This window comes from Prionailurus viverrinus, chromosome A1 (genome assembly GCF_022837055.1).
Source record: "Prionailurus viverrinus isolate Anna chromosome A1, UM_Priviv_1.0, whole genome shotgun sequence".
Lineage (NCBI taxonomy): Eukaryota > Metazoa > Chordata > Mammalia > Carnivora > Felidae > Prionailurus > Prionailurus viverrinus.
Genome location: NC_062561.1, coordinates 200,484,344 through 200,501,214, shown reverse-complemented (window position 1 = coordinate 200,501,214; position 16,871 = coordinate 200,484,344). Strand labels below are relative to the sequence as shown.

Below are 16,871 nucleotides of genomic sequence, written 5' to 3'. Positions count from 1 at the left end.
GGGTATTTATTGGGATTCTAGTCAATAGCTGCTTGTATCGATGTTGTTTACACCCATCTAAAAATTGCACCAGGCACTAATGAGTTATTCTTTTTAAAGATTTTATTTTTCAGTAATCTCTGTACCCAATGTGGGGTTCAAACCAACAACCCCGAGATCAAGAGTCACATGCTCCACTGACTAAGGCCAGCCAGGTGCCCCAAAGAGTTATTTTTAAATGCTTTTTTTTTTTAAGTTTAAGACTCTAATATTTTTTAAGCCGTTCTGTCACATGTATTTTCCTTCCCTTCCACCACATAAGTTTCATTTAAAACTAAGATGCATACATCATGATGTCACCTCTAAATACTTAAGGGTGTGTCCCTCCTGAAAAAAGACATCATTCTTCTGTATACCATAATAGCATTATCACAATAAAAAAAATTTAAACACTGATACAATGGAACAATATTCTTTCTGATCTAGCGAGGTTGCTCCAATATTGTTTTTTGCACTGATTTTCTTAAAATCTGGATCCAATCAATAATCTTGCATTGAATTTGCTTTTTTCTTTTTTTAATTTTTTTAACGTTTTATTGAGAGAGAGAGAGAGAGAGAGAGAGCATGAGCGGGGGAGGGGCAGAGAGAGGGAGAGATGCAGAATCTGAAGCAGGCTCCACGCTCTGAGCTGTTAGCACAGAGCCTGATGCAGGGCTCGAACTCACAAATCGTGAGCTCATGACCTGAGCTGAAGTAGGTCACTCAACCAGCTGAGCCACCCAGGAGCCCCAAATGTACTCTACTTTAATCATGAACAGTTCACCTGCTGAACTGTTTCTTTCACGACACTGGGCAATTTTAAAGATTTCAGGCCAGTGATTTCATAGTGTTTCACAATTTGGATTTCTCTCATTGTTTCCTCATGAAAGGTTCAAGTTAAACATTTTGGTAACAATCCAAAGAATGCCAAAACAATCTGGTGAAACTTTGTTGGAAAACAGAATTTATGCAGTCTCAAAAATCAATCCATAAATGACTTACTAGCCAAAAGAGATAAAAGTACTTTTATGGGGGTGCCTGTATAGCTCAGTCAGTTAAGTGACTCTTGATTCCAGCTCAGGTCTTGATATCAGGGTCATGAGTTCAAGCCCCATGTTGGGCTTTGCTCTGGGCATGAAGCCTACAAAAAACAATTATGATGAAGAAGTCTGGTATGTACCACTTTAACTAAGTGATCATACTTAACATCAGTAATGATTTTATACTCTCAAAGAATCACTTTTGGTGGCACATAAGATCACTGTCCAACCACCGCCCCCCCACACACACAATCTCCAATTTCATTCTAGTTGCTCAGAGTTGCTCTTCTGCACCCCATACCCCATTTCGTGTTTTATCACCCTTCTCTCACAACGAGAATCCTGCTACCTAACATCAATGCATTATTCATTTACTCTACAATACACTCAAAACTGGTTTAAAATCACTAATACCACCAGTAACAAGCTACCAGTTAAAGTTCAAGATTTCTTCACAATTCTTGTCTTCAGATAAAAACTCACACAGAGAGTACTGTGTCCCAAGTTACTTGAATTAAATGTTCACATTGTCAATTTTCATGTACAATTAGGTTCATTTGTTCCTTTGCATTCATCTATGTGTTTTTTCTTGGTGATTTTTAAAAAATATGTAAAATTACGGGGTGCCTGAGTGACTGTCGGTTAAGCATCAGACTCTAGCTCAGGTCATGATCTTGCAGTTCGTGAGTTCAAGCCCCACGTCGGGCTCTGTGCTGACAGCTCAGAGCCCAGAGCCTGCTTCAGATTCTGTGTCTCCCTCTTTCTGCCCTTCCCCCACTCATGCTCTGTCTCTCTTAAAAATGAATAAACATTTAAAAAAATTTTTTTAATATTTAAAAGTATAACGTGTTCAAAAATCGAAACTGTATTAAAAAGTTGTACTCTGGGGCCCTGCGTGGCTCAGTCAGTTAAGCATCTGACTTCGGCTTAGGTCATGAACTCATGGTTCATGGGTTTTGAGCCTGAGTCGTGTTCTAACAGCTCAGAGCCTGGAGCCTGCTTCGAATTCTTTATCTCCCTCTCTCTCTACCCCTCCCCATTCACATTCTGTCTTTCTCTCAGCAATAAACATTAAATAAAAAAAAAAAAGTTGTACTCCAAGGAGTCCCATCTCACCTACTCTATGCAGTTTAACCAATTTTATTTTCTGATTTATCCTTCCTATGTTTCATTTTGCAAAAGCAAAGATATATACATATTTATATTTTCCTTTCTTACACAAAAGGGAGCATATGTACTCTTTTTTATTTTGATTTTTCCTTACTATACCTTAGAAAGTGCTCCGTTAGTTCTATACTTAAAATAAGTACATCTTAGTGTATGTAAATTATACCTCAGTAAAGTTGATTTAGACATGAAAACAAACCTCAGTATGATGTCAAAGCATCACTGGGTGAAGTTCATGATCTGTGAGCATTTGATAATAGAAAAGCAAGCATATACAAAGTTTTTGAAACTTGAGAAAACTGTATTGTTACAATTTAAATACAGTATAGTCTAAAACTCAGATTTTCCATTCCTGCAGTCATTTGCACCATAACTAGGTTGGAACAAAGCAAAGTGAAGAAATGCTGAAAAATATTACTCAAAATTGACATCTGCAAAACCCCCCAAATCAGATACTTCTCTAGTTTTCCATTATTGTGTAAAACAAAACAAAACAAAATTCTTAACATGCCTTATTTGATGAAACATTCATTTCCTGGTGTGATTTGGTTTTCTGTTTATAAATCTATCACGGGATGATGAATTCATTTCTAGTTATGTTGAATGCTGGATGCCAATGAGCTACCCCGCTGAAGATTTACAGCAGACCATTAGAAATGTAGGTCTGGAGATCAACAGATGGGCCTAGAGAATTTGCTGTACGTAATCAAGCTATGGCAATGAATAGAATGACAAGTATAGGATTATGAGGAAGAGTGAGAAGTCAAGGACAATCCCTTGGGAAAAATATTTTTGGTAAGCAAAAAGGAAGATGTGGCAAACAAGGAATAGAGGAGGCCAATGTAGGATTTTGTTTTGTTTTATAATGAAACGGGATGTCTAATAAAGCTAACACGCTGCATACTTCTTTGTAGGTTGCTAGGTGCTTAGGAGCAAGATTACTAGAATATCAGAAAAGGAAATTGAATAAAATTAGATGCAATTTCATAAGGATAATGTGGTTCTGCAAATCAGTAGAAGGCTATTTAGTTTTGTATTAGTTTCTTATGGTTGCTATATCAAATTGCCACAAACATGGTGGCTGAAAATAACACACAGTTATTCTGTAGTTTTAGAGATCAGAACTCCAAAATCAGTTTTGCTGGGCCAAAAATAGGGTGTTGGCAGGACACTCTACACAAGATCTAGAGGAGAATCCATTTCCTAGCCTTTTCTAGTTCTAGAGCTCCCTTTCTTGACTTATAGCCCCTTCCTCCATTTTCGAAGCCAAGGATATTTTGCTTTTGTTGCCCTATTACCTTCTTACCCTTAGGTCAAATTTCCTTCTGCCTCTCTTTTGTAAGGACATTGTGATTACATTTAGGCCCCACTCAGATAATCCAAAACATGGGAAAAGCCATGAAAAGTGTCCTAGAACTACCTCACTCCTTAAATGGTCAATCTCTCTGACCGGTTTGTTTGGCACTATGTAGTTATCGGTAGGTACATGAATGATTACATTTTAGAAGGACCTTCAAAGATAATAGATCTAATTGAAACTTGCAGGATAGGGAGTATCTTATACAAGTTTATAAAACCAGTTTTATCACAATGACACTTCATAAGGCCTCTCCTTTTGAACAGTTCCCTAGAATGGTCACATGCCCATTTTTATCAGACTGTGATAAAGTTTGGCCCGCTTAAGCCAAGAAAAGGCATCCAAATGGTAAGCGGAAGCGGTAAAAATGCCACTATACATTTACAGATGACATGATACTATGTATAAAATCCTAAAGACTCCACCAAAATATATAGATTAAAACTTATAAATGAATACAAAAAAATAATATACAGAAATCCATTGCATTTTTAAGATTTTTTTAAGTAAAGTCTATGCCCATCATGGGGCTCAAACTTACAACCCTGAGATCAAGAGTTACATGTCTACCAAATGGGCCAGCCAGGCGCTCCTATTGTGTTCCTATATACTAATAATGAAATAAAAAGAGAAATTGAGAAAACAATCCCATTTACAATTTCATTGAAAAGGAATAAAATACCTAGGAATATATTTAACCAAGGAGGTGAAACACATTGATGAAAGAAATTGAAGATGACACAAACAAATGGAAAGATATATCATGCTCAAGTTTTGGAAGAATATTGTTAAAATGCTCATACTACCCTACGCAATAACAAATTCAATGAAATCTCTATCAAAATGCCAACAGCGTTTTTCACAGGACCAGAACAAATAATCCTAAAATTCGTATAGAATCACAAAAGAGCTCAAAAAGCCAAAGCAATCTTGAGAAAGAAGAACAAGGCTGGAGGTATCACAATTTCAGAGTTCAAACTAGTCTACAAAAGTATAATAATCAAAAAAGTATGGTATTGGCACAAAAATAGACAAAGATCAATAGAACAGAATAGGGAACCCAGAAATAAACCCATGCTTATATGGCCAATTAATCTGTAACAAAGGAGGCAGGAATATAAAATGGGGAAAAGACCATCTCTTCAATAAATGGTGTTGGGAAAACTGAACAGCCACATGTAAACTGGATTGCTTTCTTACTGCCACCAGACACAAAAATAAACTCTAAATGAATTGAGGACATAAATGTGAGATCTGAAACCATAAAGCCTAGAAGAAAACACAGGACAGTTACCTCCTTGATATCAGTCTTGGCAGTGACTTTTCACATCTGAAAACAAAAGCAAAGACAAGAAAAGCAAACATAAATAATGACTATACCAAATTATAAAGCCTCTACACCGCAAAGGAAAGGATCAACAAAACAAAAAAGGCAAAATACTTCGATAAGGGAAAATATTTGCCAATGATATATGCAGTAAGGGGTTAATATCCAAAGCATATAAAGAACTAATACAACTCAATGCCAAAAAAAACAAATCAAAACAACCGGATACAATTGGGCAGAGGACCTAAATAGACATTTTTCCAAGGAAGACATACGGATAGCCAACAGACACATGAAAAACATGCTCAACATCAGGAATCCTCATGGAAATGCAAATCAAAACCACAATGACACATCACCTCACACCTGCCAATATGGCTGGTATCAAAAAAACAAGAGATAACAAGTGTTAGCAAGGTTGTGGAGAAAAGGGAACTACACTGTTGGTGAGACTGTAAGTTGGTACAGTCACTATAAAAACGGTATGGAGGTTCCTCAAAAAAGTAAAATTAGAAATACCACTCAATCTAGTCATTTCACTTCCAGGTATTTACCCAAAGAAAGTAAAAACAATAATTCAAAAATACATATGCACCTCTATGTTTATTGCAGCATTCTTTACAATAGCCAAGATATGGAAGCAACCTAAGTGTCCACTGATGGATAATGAATGGATAAACAAGATGTGGTGTATATGTATGCAATGGAATATTAGCCATAAAAAAAAAAAAATGAAATCTTGCCATTTGCAGCAACATGGATGAACCTAGAGGGTTCATTTCATTATACTAAATGAAATAGGACAGAAAAGAAAATACCATGTAATTTCACTAAATCTAAAACAACAAATGAACAAAAGAAAACAGAAATAGACTCAATACATAGAACAAACGGGTGGTTGTCACACAAAAGGGAGGGAGGGAGGATGGGCAAAATAGTTGAAGAGGATTCAGAGGTACAAACATCCAGTTATAGAATGAATAGGTCATGGGGATATAAAGTGCAGCACAGGGAATATAGTCAATAATACTGTAATAAGTTTGTATAACTACACATATCCTGATAAGCATTCCATAATGTATCAATGTCAAATCACTAGTACACCTGAAAATAATATAAACTATAAGTCAAGTATACTTCAATTAAAAATCAGTAAAAAATTAACAAGTAAATAAATAAATAAATTTATCAGTTTTTGTATCCCTTTGGAGGAAAACAAAAAGCACGGTATTCTTAAGACAATCTTTAGATCAAAAGTCAGATGTGACACTTATACTTGACCTCTACACTTTAGGTGTTATCAAATGAAATTGAATAAATAAGCACTCATAGATACTTCATAAATGTTGAGCACTCTCCTTCATGAAAATTCACATCATTCATTTGTGGCCAGGCATTAGGCTAAATTTATGTGTGCCTTCTAGAGTTTGTATTTAAGTACTTTTTTTTAACCTTAATCATAATGGGAGAAAGATAAAGGAGGATCAGGATGCCTACAGGTAGGAGTAGGACTTAATAATATACAGTTTAACTTTTAAAATTGTGTTTATAATTAATAAATAGGACTTAGCTGACCTGTTATGGATACTTGAATATAGTCAATAATACAGGGAATATAGTCAATAATATTGTAATAACTTTATATGATAACTACACATATCATGATAAGCATTCCATAATGTATAAATGTCAAATCACTAGTACACCTGAAAATAATATAAACTGTAAGTCAATTATACTTCAATTAAATGGTTTTATGGAAAATCAATGAAATAATATATGGATACGGAATGATATGAGATAGTTAGATTTGTTAATATCTAACTCAAATTTACTCTTATGTGAAATCCCTAGAGAAAACTGCCAATAGGTTACAATGTAATATCTGCTGACATTTTTCATTATCAATACATAATTATCAACTCCTAAAACTTCAAGAGCTTGAATATGGAGATTTTATAATCCTTATAATAACAAAGTATGTATACATGAAGGAAATTATATTCTGTCTAAAGCCAAAGAAGATAGTCACAAGGTGGAACTGAGTCTATCTTTATAGTTTTAAACCATCATGTCTTCAGTATGAGCATCATTTCTCTTTTTTTTAAATACAATTTATTGTCAAATTGGCTAACATACAGTGTGTAAAGTGTGCTCTTGGTTTTGAGGGTAAATTCCTGTGCTTCATCACTTACATACAACACCCAGTGCTCATCCCAACAAGTGCCCTCCTCAATGCCCATCACTCATTTTCCCCTCTACCCACCCTGCCAATCAACCCTCAGCTTGTTCTCTGTATTTGAGAGTCTCTTATGGTTTGCCTTCCTCCCTCTCTGTTTGTAACTATTTTTTCCCCTTCCCTTCTTCCACTGTCTTCCATTACATTTCTCAAGTTCCACATATGAGTGAAAACATATGATACCTGTTTTTCTCTGATTGAGTTATTTCACTTAACATAATACCTTCTAGTTCCATCCACGTTGCTGCAAATGGCATGATTTCATTCTTTCTCACTGCCAAGTAGCATTCCATTGTGTGTGTGTGTGTGTGTGTGTGTGTGTGTGTGTGCGTATACACACACACACACACACACACCACGTCTTTATCCATTCATCAGTTGGTGGACATTTAGGCTCTTTCCATAATTTGGCTGATGTTGATAGCACTGCTATAAATATTGGGGTACATGTGCCCCTATGAATCAGCACTCCTGTATCCTTTGGATACATTCCTAGTAGTGCTATTGCTGGGTCATAGGGTAGTTCTGTTTTTAATTTTTTGAGGAACCACCCCACTGTATGTCAGAGCAGCTGCACCAGTTTGCATTCCCACCAACAGTGCAAGAGGGTTCCCCTTTCTTCACATCCTTTACATCTGTTGTTTCGTGAGTTGTTAATTTTAGCCACTCTGACTGTTGTGAGGTGGTATCTCAGTGTGGTTTTCATTTGTATTTCCCTGATGATGAGTGACATTGAGCATCTTTTCAGAACATCATTTTTCTTTAACAGTGATAGATTCCATGAATGGCTGCATTGTAGTCTCTGATTAATTGATGTCAGGAGTTTATATACTATATTCCTTTGCCAGTTCAGATGGGTATAGCAAACTACCACAGAATAAATGGCTTATAAACATATATTTCTTGTAGTTCTGGAGGCTGGAAGTCTGAGATCAAGGTGCCAGCGTGGTTGGGTTCTGGTGAGCGCCGGCCTACTTTAGAGTTCATAGACAGTTGTTTTTTTGCTATATCCTCATATGTCAGAAGGGATGAGACAGCTCTCCAGGCTCTTATAAGTTTACAGATCCCATTCATGACAGCTCATGACCTAATTGCCTTCCAATGACCTCCTAATACCATCGTGTTGGGAGTTAGAATTTCAATATATAAATTTGGGTGGGGAGAACACAAACATTCACAAACACAAACATTCATTCCTTAACACTCCACCACCACACTTTTATGCCTTTCTTGTATGCAAAATACATTCATTCCATCCCACAACCCTGAAGCCTTAAGCTGTTTCCTCATCACCTCTAAAGTCTCATCTACATCTAAACCAAATAGGAGTGAGATTAAAGGTATCATTCATCCTGAGGCAAATTTCCTTCTACCTGTAGACCTGTGAAACCAAACAAGTTCTATGTTTCCAAAATACAGGCACAGGCACAGGACAGACATTTTACTCCAAAAGAAAGAAATAGGAAAGATAAAAGAGCTTACCTGGGTCCCAAGTAAGTCCAAAACCTAACAAGGGAAATGTTAAACCTTAAGGCTTAAGAATAATTTACTTTGGCTTCATGTTTTACCCTCTAGACCCACTGGGGTGGAGGTCCTATATTCCAGATCTACTGGTATGGCAACATTACCCCCACGTTCAGAGATCATGCCCACCTGTTGCTCTTTGCAGTGGTTATGCCCGTGCTATGTTTCTCCACAGTGTGGAGGTTATTCCCCACGACTCTGCTAGATGACTATTCCTATAGTTTCACTAGGCATTGGTACTGCCCTTTGAAATCAAGGTGGTGGCAGTCCTGCCTCCTGGTCTCCTGCACTCTGGGCCTGTGAGGAGAATGATGTCCTAAATAAATGATTTTCATGGAATTATGAGAATAATTGACAAAACATGAGCCAGCCAATCTGAAAGTGTTAATACGATTTCAAGTAAAGCCTACAAATGAAAACCAAACAAAACTGGTCTTGATACCAGTTTACAATCATTAAATGGGGGAAAACATCTTAGAGATGTAAAACAAATGAGTCTTAGGGATTTCCATGTGAATCTAAAGCAATATATGCCATAGTTAAAGGATGCTTTAGTCTTTCTTACAAATGACAATTCATCTAAGGACACACAATGCAGTACATTTGGGGATTATAAATTATACAAATGTAAGACAGGGAATGATTGAACATTACATAAGAAAGAAGAAAATTGTCAGTGGTAAGAAGGAGAAGGATCAGAGAGGACCATAGCTCAATATGAAATAAGTAAACATGTAACGATACGGAAGCACCTTGGGGAGTACATAATGCAATTTCATTGTGTATTAAACAAAGGATAAATTGAAGAATTGCTTCAGTTAAACTTCCAAAGAAGAACATACACATTTCATTCTGCTTTAGATTATACCACTCAAAGAGGTATATGGAGAGAATTCTAAAGAAGAAAACAACAAAAGCCAAATGTCAAAATGTAGATCATACAAAAAAAAAAAAAGTTCAGGAACAACCTTATCTATTTGGAGCCATTAAAAATAAAATAGTCTGGGGGTGCCTGGGTGGCTCAGTTGGTTAATCAGCTCAGGTCATGATCTCACAGTTCCTGAGTTCAAGCCCCAGGCTGACAGCCCAGAGCCTGGAGCCTGCTTCAGATTCTGTGTCTCCCTCTCTCTCTGCCCCTCCCCCATTCTCTCTCTCTCTTTCTCTCAAAAATAAACAAACCTTAAAAAAATTTTAAAAATCAAGATGATGAAAATATAATGACTGAACTGAAAAATACACTAGAAAAAAAATACACTAGAGGTACTCAATGGCAGACTAGATAAAGCAGAAGAGAGAATCAATGACTTCGAAGACAAACAGTAGAATTTATCCAATCAGGGAAGGAAAAATAAATTTTAAAAAATGAAGATAGTTAACGTATTTATAGGATAACACCAAACAGACTAATATTCACAAAATAGGGCTCCCAAAAGAAGAAGAATAGAGAAAGGGGCAGAAAACTTATTTAAAGAAATAATTACTGAAAACTATCCTAATCTGAAAAAGGAAACAGACATTTAGATCCAGGAAGACCAGAGAGTTACAAATAAAATGAACCCAGAGACCCACACCAAGATACATTATAATTAGAATGTCAAAGACAAGAAAAGAATCTTCAAAGCCACAAGAGACAAGCAACTTGTTATGTACAAGGGAACCTCACAAGACAATCATATTTTTTTGGCAGAAACATAACAGAATAGTATGCTATATTCATAGTGCTGAAAGAAAAATACTTTCAAACAAGAATACTCTAACTGGAAAAATTGTCACTCACAATTGAAGAAGAGATAAAGAAATTTCCAAACGAGCAAAAGCTAAGCCTCACAAGAAATATTAAATGTAATTCTCTAAACCGAAATAAAAGGCACTAATTTATAACAGGAAAACATAAAAGTGTAAGTTTTACTTGTAAAGGTAAATATATAGCAAAGATGGCAGAGTAATCACTTATAAAGCTAGTATTAAGGTTAAAAGACAAAAGTTGTAAACATAATTATAATATTAAGGGGTACACAAGATAAAGAGATGTAAAATGTGACGGCAGAAAATAAAACATTGGTGGAGGGGGGGGAGTAAAAATGTAGAACTTTAGAATTCATTCAAACTTAAGTTTTTATCAGATTAAAGTAAATTGTTATAAGTTGTTATATGTAAGCCTTACAGTAACCACAAACAAAAACCTATAGTAGATACACAAAACAGAGAGGACTCTAAGATACCACTGAAGAAAGTCATCCAACTATAAAGGCACAGAGCAAGAGAAAAAGGCACAGAGGAAGTATAAAACAGCTAGAAAACAACAAAACGTGAATAAGTACATATTTATCAATTATTACTTTAAATTTAAATGGACTAATTTCTCCAAACAAAAGACATACAGTGGCTGAAAGGATTAAAAAAGAAAAAGACCCATTTATATGCTGCCTACAAAAGACTCATTTCAGATCTAAAGACATACAAAGTAAAAGGGTAGAAAAAGATATTCCATGCAAATGGAGATCAAAGAAAGTGGGGAAAGGTAGACTTATCAGACTTTAAAACAAAGATCATAGTAAGAGACAAAGGGTACTACATAATGATAAAGGGATCAATCCAACAAGAGGATATAACATTTGTAATTATTCATGCACCCAACATAGAAGCATATGGATATATAAAGTAAATATTAACAGATGTAAAGGTAGAACTAGAAAGCAATACAATAATAGTAGCGAAATTTGATACCCCAGTGACATCAATAGATAGATCATCCAGACAAAATCACTAAGAAAACATTGGCCTTAAATGACACATTAGACCAGATGGATTTGAAAGAGATATACAAGGACTTTCCATCCAAAAGCAACAGAGTACAAATTCTTCTCAAGTGCACAATGAACATTCTTCTGGAGAAATCATATATTAGTCCACAAAAACAAGTCTTAATAAATTTAAGAAGACTGAAGTCATATCAAGCACTTTTCTGACTCCTGTGTATGGAAATATAAATTAATTATAAGAAGAAAACTAGAAAATTTATAAAAATGTGGAGATTAAGCAATAAGCTACTGAATAATCAATGGGTCGAAGAAGAAATCAGAAGAGAAATGAAAAAATATCTAGACACAAAGGTAAATGGAAAGAATATACCAAAAGTTATGATATGCAGCAACAGTAGTTCTAAGAAGGAAGTTTCTATCAATAAATGTCTACATCAGGAAACAAGAAAAATCTCCAAATAAACTTACCCCCTAACTTTATACCTTAAGGAACTAGAAAAAGAGCCAATTTAAAGTAGAATAAGAGGAAATAAAAAAGATCAAAATAAAAATGAATGAAATAGAGACTGAACCGACAATAGAAAAGATGAATGAATATTTGGATATTTGAAAACATTTGGATATTTGAAAAGATACAGAGAATTGACAAACTTTATCTACATTCACCAGGGGAAAAAAAGAGAAGGCATATAAATAAAATGAAAAATGAAAGAGACATTATAGCTGCTTCAGTAGAAATACAAAGGATCAGAAGAGACTACTACAAACTCTATATGCCAACAAATTTGACAACCTAGAAGAAGTAGATTTTTAGAAACATACAACCTATCAAGAGTGAATCATAAAAAATAGAAAAACTGACTGGTTTGATTACTAGTAAGGAGATTGAATCAGGAATCAAAAACCTTCGAACAAATTAAAGTTCAGGATTAGATGGCTTTACTGGTGAAGTCTTCCAAAGATTCAAAAGAATTAAAACTAATCATTCTCAAGCTTTTCCAAAATATGGAAGAGGATGGAACACTTCCAAAGTCATTTTATAAGGCCATCATTACCCTGATTCCAAAACTAGACAAAACACCACAAGAAAAGAATATTATATATAGGCCAATACCTCTGATGAACATAGATACAAGATTTCTTAACAAAATCTTAGCAAACTGAATCCAACAATACATTAATAGGATCATACACCATTATCAAGTGGGATTTATTGCAAGGATGCACGGATGTTTCAACATCCCTAAATCAATGTGATAACCATATAAACAAAATGAAGGTAAAATATATGCAATCATCTCAATAGAAGCAGGAAAAGCCTTTGACAAAATTCAACATCCATTTATGATAAAAACCCAAAGTACTCAATGGGTAAAGATGGAAAGCTTTTCCTCTAAGATCAGGAACAAGACAAAGATGCCCACTTTCACCACTTTTGATCAATATACTACTGGAAGTCCTAGCCACAGCAATAAAACAAGAAATAGAAACAAAAGGTATCCAAATTTGTAAGGAAAAAGTAAAACTGTCACTATTTGCAGATGCTAGAATACTATATAGAGAAAATCCTAGACTCCACCAAAAACTATTAGAATAAATGAATTAATTAAAGTTTCAGAATATAAAATTAATACGTGGAAACCTATTACATTTCTATACAATAAAATAGCAGAAAGAGAAATTAAGAAAATGATTCCTTTTACAGATGCACCAAAAAGAATAAAGTATCTAGGAATAAACTTAACCAAGGAGGTGAAAGATCTGTATTCAAAAAACTATAAAACATTGATGAAAGAAATTGAAGATGACATAAACAAATGGAAAGATATATCATGCTCATTTTTGGAAGAATATTGTTACAATATGAAAACTACCCTAAACAATCCCAAATTCAATGAAATCTCTATCAAAACATCAATAGCATTTTTCACAGAACTAGAACACATAATCTTAATATTTATATAGAACCGCCAAAGAATCAAATAGCCAGAGCAATCTTGAGAAAGAAGAGCAAAGCTGGAGATATCACCGTCCCTGATTTCAAGATGTACTACATAGCTATCATTGATCAAAACGGTATGGTACTGGCACAAAAAATAGACACACAAATCAATAGAAAAGAACAGGGAGCCCTGAAATAAACCCATGCTTATATGGTCAATTAATCTATGACAGAGGAGGCAAGGATATGCAATGGAGAAAAGACAATCTTTCAAAAAATAGTGTTGGGAGGGGCACCTGGGTAGCTCAGTCAGTTAAGCATCTGACTCTTGGTTTCTGCTCAGGTCATGATCTCTCAGTTTGTGAGTTTGAGCCCCATGTCAGGCTCCACACTGACAGTGCCGAGCCTGCTTGGGATTCTCTCTGCCCCCTCCCACTCATGCACATGCTCATGCTTTCTCTCAAAACAAATAAATAAACTTAAAAAAGACAAAAGCAAGTGTTGGTGGGGATGTGAAGAAAAGGAACCCTCATGTACTGGTAGTGGGAATGTGTTGGTGTAGCCATTATGAAAATAGTATGGAGTACTTCAAAAAATTAAAAATAGAAATACCATATGATTCAGTAATTCATGTGGTACTTACCCAAAGAAAATGAAAGCAATAATTTGAAATGATATATGCACCCCATATTTATTGCAGTTTTATTTGCAATAGCCAAGATACAGAAGCAACCTATGTGTCCATAGATAGACAAATGGACAAAGGACATAAAGATGTGATGTGTGTGTGTATGTATATATACACACATGTATATATGTACATATGTACATACATGTATACATATATATGTACATATGTATGTGTATGTGTATAACATATACACACACACAATGGAATACTGTTCAGCCATAAAAAAAGAATGAAATCTTAACCATTTGCAACAACATGGATGGACTAGAGGGTATTATGCTAAGTGAAATAAGTCATTTAGAGAAAGACAAATACCATATGGTTTCACTTATATGTGGAATCTGAAAACAACAAAAAAACAAAAACAAAAAACCAAAATGAACAAAAAGCAGAAATAGATCCCAAATACAGAGAACTGGTGATTTTCAGAGGGGAGGGGGTGAGGAGATGGGCAAAATGGGTGAAGGGGAGCTAAAGGTACAGACTTCCAGTTATGAAATTAATAAATCATAGGAATGAAAGGGAATACAGTCAAGTATTGTAATAATGTTGTATGCTGACAAATGGTAGCTACACTTGTGAGCATAGCATGATGGACAAAATTCTTGAATTGCTACATTGTATACCTGAAACTAATGTGACATTGTGTATAAGCTATGATCCCCACCCCCCAACTATACTTTAATAAAGAGGAAAAGTGGGTATCCCTCAGTAGGGAAAAAGTAAAAGAGGAAAAACTTATCTCAACATAGTTAGGTCCATATAAGACAAGCCCACACTAACATTATACTCAATGGCAAAAAGCTTAAAGTTTTTCCTGTAAGATTAAGACAAAGATGCCCATTCTCACCACTGTTACTAATATTGTTTTGGAAGTCCTAGTGTTGATATTATATATAGAAAACCCTGCATACTCCATGAAAAAGTGTTAGAACCAATAAATGAATTTGGTGAAGTTTCAGGATACAAAATCAATTTGCAAAACTTCATTGCATTTCTCTACACTAACAACCATCAGAAAGAGAAATCAAGATATTAATTTTACAATTACATCAGAAACAATAAAATACCTAAAAGTAAATTAAACCAAGAAGGTGAAAGACTTATACACTGAAAACTAAGACACTGATGAAAGAAATTGAAGAAGGCAAAAATAAATGGAAAGATATTCCATGTTTCTGAACTGGAGGAATTAATATTATTAAAATGTCATCACTATGTAAAGCAATCTACAAATTCAATTCAATTCCTACCAACATTTCAAATGCAGCTTTCCCAAATAAAACAAAGAGTCCTAAAATTTATATGAAAAAACAAAAGACCCCACAGAGCCAACCATTCTTGAGAAAGAAAAACACACCTGGAGACATCATGCTCCCTGATTTCAAATTATATTTCAAGGCTATAGTAAGCAAAACAAATGGTATTGGTGTAAAAACAGACACGTAGATCAATGGAACAAAATAGAGAGGCAAGAAATAAACCCATGTAAATATGGTTAATTTACAACAAAGCCAAGAACACACAATCAAAAAAGGATGGTCTCTTCAATTAACGGTGTTGGGAAAACGGGACAGCCACATGCAAAAGAATAAACCTGGACCACCATCTTTTGGCACATAAAAAATTAACTCAAAGTGGATTAAAGACTTGAACACAACACCTGAAACCATAAAACTCCTAGATGAAAACATAGTAAGCTCCTTGACATCAGTCTTGGCAAAAGTCGTTACTTTTTTTTTTTTTTTTTTTAATTTGAGAGAGCACGCATGAACAGGAGAGAAGCAGAGAAAGAGGGAGAGAGAGAATCCCAAGCAGGCTCTGTGCTGTCAGCATGGAGCTCAGTGAGGAGCTTGATCCCACAAAATGTGAGATCATGACCTGAGCAGAAACCAAGAGTTGGACAGTTAACCAATTGAGGCAACCAGGTGCCCCAAAAGGCATTACTTTTCAGTCTGACACCAAAAGCAAATGCTAGAAAAGCAAAAATAAATGATGTAACTACATCAAACTAAAAATGTTCCGTACAGTAAGGAAACCACCAACAAAATGAAAACACAATCTACTAACTGTGAGGAAATATTTCCAAATCATATGTCTGAAAAGGAGCTACTACTATCCAAAATATATAAAGAAGGCATACAACTCAGTAGGGAAAAATTCCAATTAAAAAATGGGCAGAGACCCCTTTTGTTTCACTGCATCCAAGAAAGCAAGATGGGTCACCAGCAGCTCTGCTGTAGCCATCCAAGGAAATTTGGCCAGGATTCTTCTTCTTGTCTTGTCTGCTCAAACCAGCATGGTTTGATCCAGAAATATGGCCTTAACATGTGCTGCCAGTGTTTCTGTCAATACATGAAGGCTATAGGCTTCATTAAGTTGGATTAAGTGAACTTTCTTTTTTTTTTTAATTTTTTTTCAATGTTTTTTATTTATTTTTGGGACAGAGAGAGACAGAGCATGAACGGGAGAGGGGCAGAGAGAGAGGGAGACACAGAATCGGAAACAGGCTCCAGGCTCCGAGCCATCAGCCCAGAGCCTGACGCGGGGCTCGAACTCACGGACCGCGAGATCATGACCTGGCTGAAGTCGGACGCCCAACCGACTGCGCCACCCAGGTGCCCCTGAACTTTCTTGAATGGGTAATCCAAGATACCTACCTTAACTGCAGTTGGGATAAGTTACCTTAATCCCAACTCATTGTACATAAAATAAAAATACTTCAATTAAAAAAATGGGCAGAGAATCTGAGTTAGATATTTTTTCCAAAGATGCTATATTGATGGCTAACAGGTAGGTGAACA

At 35.4% G+C, this 16,871-nt stretch overlaps 1 protein-coding gene across 1 annotated transcript; it reads left to right on the top strand.

The window, feature by feature from the left end:
- The first annotated feature begins 16,284 nt into the window (after positions 1-16,284).
- LOC125173011 (40S ribosomal protein S29-like) lies at positions 16,285-16,460 on the top strand. The gene has a single exon (XM_047871749.1). It carries the CDS (start codon positions 16,285-16,287, stop codon positions 16,453-16,455), a length of 171 nt encoding a protein of 56 aa, XP_047727705.1. The 3' UTR covers positions 16,456-16,460.
- Positions 16,461-16,871: the final 411 nt, after the last annotated feature.